At 44.9% G+C, this 7,882-nt stretch overlaps 1 protein-coding gene across 1 annotated transcript; it reads right to left on the bottom strand.

Moving 5' to 3' along the window:
- Positions 1–1,175: 1,175 nt before the first annotated feature.
- RAB19 (RAB19, member RAS oncogene family) lies at positions 1,176–7,753 on the bottom strand. Its single transcript, XM_083851952.1, has 3 exons — positions 7,457–7,753; positions 6,391–6,574; positions 1,176–4,122 (listed from the first exon to the last, which is right to left on the bottom strand). Exons 1-3 carry the CDS (start codon positions 7,652–7,654, stop codon positions 3,857–3,859), a joined length of 648 nt encoding a protein of 215 aa, XP_083708078.1. The 5' UTR covers positions 7,655–7,753; the 3' UTR covers positions 1,176–3,856.
- Between the last annotated feature and the right edge of the window lie 129 nt (positions 7,754–7,882).

Here is a 7,882-nt window from a genome sequence, read left to right as displayed (position 1 = left end):
ATCTTTCTGCTTTGATCTGAAATTGTGTACCTCAATAGTGGGTGTACTGAGGGTGCTTCATGTAAGCAAAATGAGCCAGACATGGCAGTGATAACTGTAATAGGCAAAGATGTTTATGGACACAGCTGTAGCAATGAAATAGGAGAAGAGTTGCAAATATGTGAAATTTCTGCCCCTACTTGCTGCTGTTGCTGCTATCTAGGGGTATGCAGTTTATAGGGGTATGCAGGTTATCACTGGTGGTCAAGTCAGTGTCCACAGCTGCTTGGCAACAGCTTGATATGATTGCACTGACACTGCCTGAATTAAGGTTGATTTTGGAACGATGTCACTAAAGTGTATTAAATCACTTTAGGAGGTCCTACCTGGCCTGAGCTAACAAGGTAAAAATCTCAAGTGTGCAAGTTCTTATTAAAAGCTGATGTACTTTCAAGTAAAAGGGGCTCTTGCCCTGAATAAAGCAGCTCCACAAGGACTCGCATATCTCAGCATCATCTGTCATAGTTCTAGTCCTTATACACTCACTTGAGAGAGGTGTTTGAAAATGGCTTCAGGAGTCAGTACAGAAAGCAGTGAGTACAAAATCCCCCCCACACACCTGGAGCTGAATCTGTTTTTCTGGGGATTGGCAGATGTAGAAGCCCATGCCCACCCATAGTAGCAGCTGTCTTCTATAAGCCACAGCTGGGAGGAGCTGCTCTCACAAAACAGGGCTGTGGTTGGAGCATTTGGCTGGTTGGTTGAAAGGAAGGGTTGGCTTTGCTTCAGGTGTGCATCTGCTTCCTGAAAGGAGAGTCCAAGACAGAGCTTTTCTGCTCCAGGCATGGGCCTGAGAATTGCTTTTTCAGTCTCTTCCACCTCTACTTAAACATTAACTGGAATGATTAGATAAGAGCCTCAGCTTTTGTTACTAAGAGCCTGTCCCTTATATATGAAGAAAAGTTTGGCCACACAGCCTGGGCTCTGTGCCTTCCACATCATTGGGTTGCAGTTACGTTTAAGTCAGTCAGCTTCTGGGGGTATGAGAGTGTGCTCTGTTTCAGAATCTTTCCAGTTCTTTGTGCCCTGTTAGGCGCGTAGGTGCTGCCTCAGTCTCATCTGGTGTGGGTGTGGTATCAGTGCAAAGAACATGCAACAGTACATTTAAGGCAACAGTAATTTTGAGACAGCTAAGATTTGAATACTCGAGTAGATGAAAGCAAACACCTTTATCTTCAACTTGCATGCACAGCCCTTAAAATTGTGGGACAGTAGTAACTTTCAGAACAGCATTGTAAACATTACAATAAGCCACCGCTATACACACATTAAAGATGCTCTCGAGAAGCACATCAGGTCTGCATATGATGATGGAGGAGCAGACATTAAAATAAGGTTCTGTAGCAGCTAATGTCATGCCACTTGCGTTGGTGACAGCTGCATGCTTCCAACTGCTGTGATGGAGAAAGGCACAACTGCAGAATTAGTCTGCCTTTTAATCTAGTGGTTGCTATCTAACAGTCTAGAACAACATACTACACTAAAGTTTAAAAGTTTTCTTCATATGTTGCCTCATTAATAATGGTCTACTAATACACACTGAAGAGCTTCACCACTGTTGCAGTTCTTTCTTCTCTCATATGAAGAGCTTAAAAAAATGACCCTATGGGAACAATTCAACAGAACTGCTGAAAGGGCCTGTGGAAGACACCAACCAACCAACCAAAAGAGGGCTCTCACTCCTGCTTTAGCTGCACAAAGATGAATGTCAGGGTAGATAGTTAAGGCCAGTTTCTTGAACAAGTGTTACATCTGTCAAAGGAAAGGGAACAGAGCAGAACACAGCACGACAGCTCAGCCGCAAGCCTGTTTGTGCAACGCTGTGTTGCTCAGCTTTCTGCCAGGGAAGGACTTTACCAGTAGCTCCATGTGTGCTGGAAGAGAATGGCAAGAGCCCTGTAGCCTGGTAGTGCCAGACTGCTAAGGCATCATCAGCCTGCAGAAGTCTCCTCCATCCTGAGGGTAAGCAAAATAACTTCATACAAGAATCTCTAAGGCAATAAATCCAATGAACCATGCAAAGGTTAAGTCTGTTGTTAAGATCTTCCCTCTAATTCTCAACTAATGAAAGACAGAAAATATGAGTATCTAGTTCCTATTTTCTGGAATATTAATAGTTGCTACAAATATCTCAGGTATCTCTGAAGTAAGACAGCTTGCTAGCAGTTAAGTGTGGATACTAAAAAACGTAACAGCTGCTACGTTGCAGAAGAGGGAATATGGATTTTAAACACAAGAACGTTAAACTTACATTTGACTGTTCCCAGTGACAGGAGGTGAAAAAAATACCGGTGTGGAGGGTAGACTGCTACTTAGTCAGCCACTTTGAGAGGTTATGGTGTTTAGTGTTGCTTAAATGTAACTGAACGCACTTACTAAGCTAGTACCAATTTGAGATGAAATTAAGATTTAAAAAGAAAGCATATCAGAAAGAGGATGCCTGAAGAAGCAGCTTTGTTCACAGCAGGCTCCAGTAAAAGGCTTAGAAGTTACCACTGGAGATTTCTCCCTCAGTTTACAGGTAGCTGAATTAACCCATTCTTTGCATGCAATAGCAAAGAACCTGGCCAGAGGAAGCAACAATAATAATAGAAATATGTGCAAGGCTAAATCAATGATTCACTCTACTTTATTTTTGTGCTTCTCAGACAAGTTTTTCCAAAAGGATTTGCTATGTGTTTCTCCCTACATAGAAAAAGCGAGCCCCCCACTAGCAAAGTTTGCATTTGGGAGGAACAATACAAAATCATCTACTGCTACCATGATGTTCAGTTAAGTCTCCAAAGGAATAGCACATATACTTGTCCGGGGTAGCCTGCTGGTGTGCTCCATAACCCTTCCCTTACTGCTCTAAGGTCAGGTTATGTTAATAAACCATCACACCCATCACTGAGATTTACAAGAGCCTGAATCCCTTCCTTCACGCTCCCTTGAAAATCTACAAGCATACTGCCACTGGCCTGCCACACAACCAACAGCCAGCTTTTGATTAAGATCAGTACATCAAAAGCAAGACAAGCTTAGGAAAAGAAGATGGTCCTTTCACCCCAGCATTAAGTCATTACTGTGGCCTGGAAAGCTTCAGTGCTCCTTGTAACTCTGTAGCAAGACAGGTCACCACTAAATACAATTCTTATAACTTGAGAGCAAAGTAAAAGACAACCATTTTCACCCCAGGAAGACGGTTGGGACCCTAATATATTCTGCCTGCTTTGAAAGCTCAGGAATGTCTCCGGGTTTGTCTGGTGAAGAAGTTAACACAGATCTGAAATTCACGTACTCTTACAAAGTGAATATTGAGTTCCTGGGGATGGCTGGCTACATGCCTGACATCAGGACCTCCCCTATACAAAAGTCGAGGCATCAGTAGGTTAGTGCTGTCCAAGGACTTCGGACATTTTAAAGCTACTGGCAAAGGGTAAGGAGCTTGCACTACAACAAACAACATATCTTAGAAGGATCAAATCAATGCAGAGCTCTGGTGCAAATTTATCTTCTGACACAGCCAGAAAAATCTTTCAAAGACATAATTAAGGCAATCATTTTTATAGTTCTCTTTGGTTAAGGCAAGGGCTGGTAGCTTCCTGAGTCCTCTCAGCTCACAAGTTCACGGTAAAACATCAGCTGCCATGTTCAAAGCAACCTGTGCTGTCAACAGCAACAGTGATCTCTGGAGATACTTCCGCACCAAACTGCAAGTTAGGGATATCAGAGAGATGGCTTGAGGCCATACAGCAAACTTTCATCAGTTGAATAAAAATAAAGATCAAACAGCCTCAGAAAGATGACAACTTCCAACTCTGTTCCTGAAATCTCTTCAACAAAGGCACTGGGTCTTCTCTGCAGTTGGACTGGCAATCACTGGCCTGGAGTCAAGATAGATGCTGTTCGGAGGATTCTCTCCATGAAGCTGCAAGGTATTTCGGGCTATCAGCTCCTTAGCCATCAACACGAACACCTCTTCTATGTTTTGAGCTTCTTTTGCTGATGTCTCCAACACAGCTAGGAGCCCATACTTCTCTGCCAGTGTGCAGGCGTCTTCAAACAGGACTTGGCGCTTATCCAGCGAGTCTGATTTGTTCCCTTAAAAGAAGGCAAATAGATAATTGAACTTAGTCTCTCAAGATTTCTTCCTTAAACACAGTACATTAATTTAACTTTGGTAAATAACAGAATTACGTTGGGGCTAAGAATTGCTGGAAAAGCAAAATGTAAGCACGTCAGAGACAACCATAGAACATGGATCAAAACTGATGCTTATCAAATGAGTTAAAAGCCACAAAACGAATGTGTTCATGTAATTATTTAGATAGTGGTGCCAGAGGATTCTTCGGAAGCAACTGTTTGTTCCTATTCCCTAATGTTTAAAAACATTAAGCAGTATTTAAATCAGTTTTTCTTTTAAAAAAGCTGGGTAATCTTTGTAACTATAGTGACTGCACACCATAAACCAAAGCAATGTCACACAAAGGTTTATTCCTCATTCAACGTTCAGTGGAAACCACGTGTTCTGCTATTTATTGTGAAGCTACTTCAGCACATCTCAGAGTGGATGCTCAGATGTGGAATGTTGTTAGTCTAATGCAGAGAAAAAGGAAGAACCTGCCCAATTGTTAACAAGACTTTAACATGACCCATTTACATTAGTGGGTCGTTTCAAGACAGTGTCAAAAGAGACAGGAATTGGCAACAACTATCTTAATGCTTACAAGGTATACCTAAGAAGTTTCTGCACATACAGATGAAACTTCTACTCAAAGCAGTTTAGTCAAAATCTGACAAATTATAAAACATCTCAAATAAAATACCTTTGTGTATTTTAGTAGTTCCAACACTTGTGGAATTATCATCAGTTATCACTCAGTGCCTGGCTGAAGTCTACATTCCTAGTTTCAGGACAACCTTTCACCACACTGAGGTCTTGAATTCGAAGCATATATAAGCTAATTCTCCTCCCCCTTTAAGCAGCTTCTAGCTTTTACAAAGGGAAACAAACAGCAACAACTAACACCAGCAAAGCACAAGCCCTCAAAAACACCTTGCTTCATGGTTGTTTGCCATCCTAACAAAAGACACACGCACACCGACCCCTTTCCTCTTTCAGTTCCAAATGGCAGAGTTAGAATTTTTAACCTTTCACACTAGGAAGGTATATAAAGTGACTACATCTAATTAATTGTACAAAGACTTCCTGCTAAAGTAAGTAAAACAGCACAAGCTTTGGAAGGAAGCACCAAGTTGGATCCTTGTCAAAAGCTTCATTTTTACCCCTTTTGAAACATTTCTTAAGGGAAAAAAAAAAAAAGCAGCCCTACTAACACACACTAATAGGTCTTGTTCTTTGGAGTCATGAGTTAGAAAAACCCTACCAGAATTTAGTGATTTTTTTTCCCCCTCCTTACTCATCCCAAGCACTGCAGTTGCATGCAGGTCAGAATTTGTTTCTTCAGAGGAAGAACAGGAAGAACCACCCAGCAGAAATAAGTAATTTGCTAGGGGCACAAGCAAAAGCTTAGATCCTATGCCTGCTGTGCTATGGGGCTCAATGCTGCCTATCCTCAAAAGCCAGTTTGGGCTGCTGTGGCTGCGTGTTGCTCTCAGCACACTGCAGTGGAACAAGCAGTGGAAAGTAAATAAAGGCTCTGTCATTTTACCATGTCAGAGCTCTCACTTGCAGCTTCTTCCTTGGGGGAGAAGAGCAATAATAATCTGAAACCCAAAGGGAAAGAACCGTCCTGCTTCCTCCCATCTCCAAATTCAGCAATTTTTATCCATTCCTTTCCTCAAGAGGCAAAGTTTCTTGAATGCTAGCAGTATAAACGAGGAAGAGGAACGCAAGCAGACTATTTAGTGCTCTGCCAAAGCCATATATCCCTGTTTACTGTCTTACCAATTGGAGTCCCATTACAGAGCCATGGGCATGCATTATCAAAAGAGCAGGGAGGAAAGATGAGAAGGAGGAGTTGTGTTGCTTTGTGCATTCCGCTTCCTCTTAAATTATCAAGCTGCTGAATTCCTGCACATTAGGAGCAGAGCATCGGGCTTACTGCTGTTCTAGCCTCAGCTGGGTTGCAATTGCTAAGCTAGCAGCAAGTTTGTTGCATTATTCCAGCACGAAAGGAACAAGTAAAATGTTTCACTGTGCAATAGGCTTGGTCCTATCAGGGTCAGGCTGTGACTTTCCCAATTTTTTAAGCTTAGATCAAACTGATACATATTTCAATCTATTTCAATTAAAACTGTATTCCTCTTTAATTCATAGATCACAGATGAAATGGTGGGAAAGCGACAGAGACTTCATAATTATATTTAAAAAGCTATGCAATATAGTATTTATAATTAGATTCCTACCAATTAACATCATGACCAAGTTTGCAGCACCATACTTTTCAATTTCACGAATCCAGTGAGGAATAGATTCAAACGTGGACCTCCTAGTAAGGTCATAGGCAAGGATGGCTCCATGGGCACTCCTGTAGTAAGACTGGGTTATTGTCCGGAAGCGCTCTTGACCGGCTGTGTCCCACACTTGGATCTGTAAGAGAAAGGACAGACATTGTAAAGACGAGTGAGTGCTGCTTCCTACCTGTTTGCCACCTGCATCTACGCTTTTGAAACCCCTGTGCCTTTTCTGCAATGCAGCTAGACCTGTTCCAGCTCACTCCACTAACCCACAGTATGGCTTTGCCCTCTCTTGATCTGAAGAGACATTTGTGTGTCTATTTAGATGATGCACACAGACCAAAAAGCAAGCTGTTGAGAGTAAAAACAGCTTTGCAAAGAGCCCACTTTCAATAAGTGTGCCGAAAGATATAGGGCATTACAGACTCTTAATAGGAAAGGAAGAAGAGCTGAGAAACCCTGATGCAGGGCTGGGCAGTGTGAGGGAGTCGGCTACCTGATCTTTCATCTGCACACGGAAATAAGTTCTGGCTAACATTTTCTCCTGGTGTTCATCTCCACAAGTCTTCGTTTTCTCTGAGTTCAGGAACACACCAAAGTGGAACCTTTAAGAACCAGCGGGTTTTCCCTCCTCGCTGTCCCGGATCCAGCTCCCACATCTCTGGAGCAGGGAAAATACACTCCCTCCAAACCAGAGATGGCTTCCAGAGAATTCACCACAGGTAAAGCACGAGCCCTCTCAACGGGATAACCCAGACAGAACGTGAGAGCAGGGACGTACCCCAGTTAGAGCGACTGTCCCCCCAGGGTATCCTGAGGGGAAGCTTCCCCTCAGCAACCCCCCGGTAAGACAGATGGTGTTTTGCCTCGCCACGGCCGGCCAGGACGCAGGGTGCTCCTGCCGCTCCCCTAGGGCGCCTGCACGAAAGCCGATGGGGCAGGGGAGGCGCGGGCACCGCGCTGCCCCCAGGCCCCCTCCCGGCCTCGCTGCTCCCCCCGAGCTCCTGCCACCGACCTTCACCCTCTTGCCGTCGATGTCCAGCGAGCGCACGGTGAAGTCGACGCCGATGGTGTTCTGCTGCTTCTCGTTGAAGTGCCCCGTCTTGAAGCGGTGCACCACGCACGTCTTCCCCACGTTGGAGTCCCCGATCAGGATGATCTTGAACAGGTAATCGAAGGCGTCGTCCGCGCCGGGGCCGGCCGAGAAGGGCATCTCGGCTCCCGCGGGGACCCCTCACCTGCCGGGCCGGGCGGCGCCCGCTTTGTACCGCCCCGCCGCTCGGGGGGCCGGCGGGAAATGTAGGCGCTGCCCTTCCTCCTCCTCCTCCTCCTCCTCCTCCTCCTCCTCTCGCAGCCGCCCCACAGAGCCCAGCCCCTGCCGGACCAGCCGCCCTCGGCTCCCCTCAGCCGCCGCCGCGTCCCGCCCTGCCGCCCGCCGAGG

The sequence above is a fragment of the Anser anser genome (assembly GCF_964211835.1).
Source record: "Anser anser genome assembly, chromosome: 1".
Classification (NCBI taxonomy): domain Eukaryota; kingdom Metazoa; phylum Chordata; class Aves; order Anseriformes; family Anatidae; genus Anser; species Anser anser.
The sequence above is the reverse complement of the archived record's forward strand: the minus strand, read 5'-3'. Positions and strand labels throughout refer to the sequence as shown.

Excerpts from the sequence above, each read along its gene's own strand:
- RAB19 (XM_083851952.1), bottom strand. The coding sequence starts at position 7,654 with ATGCCCTTCTCGGCCGGCCCCGGCGCGGACGACGCCTTCGATTACCTG. Across the intron at positions 6,575-7,456 it reads TCGACGGCAAGAGGGTGAAG|ATCCAAGTGTGGGACACAGC; the intron begins GTCGGTGGCAGG and ends TTTCTCTTACAG. Across the intron at positions 4,123-6,390 it reads CTTGGTCATGATGTTAATTG|GGAACAAATCAGACTCGCTG; the intron begins GTAGGAATCTAA and ends CCTTCTTTTAAG.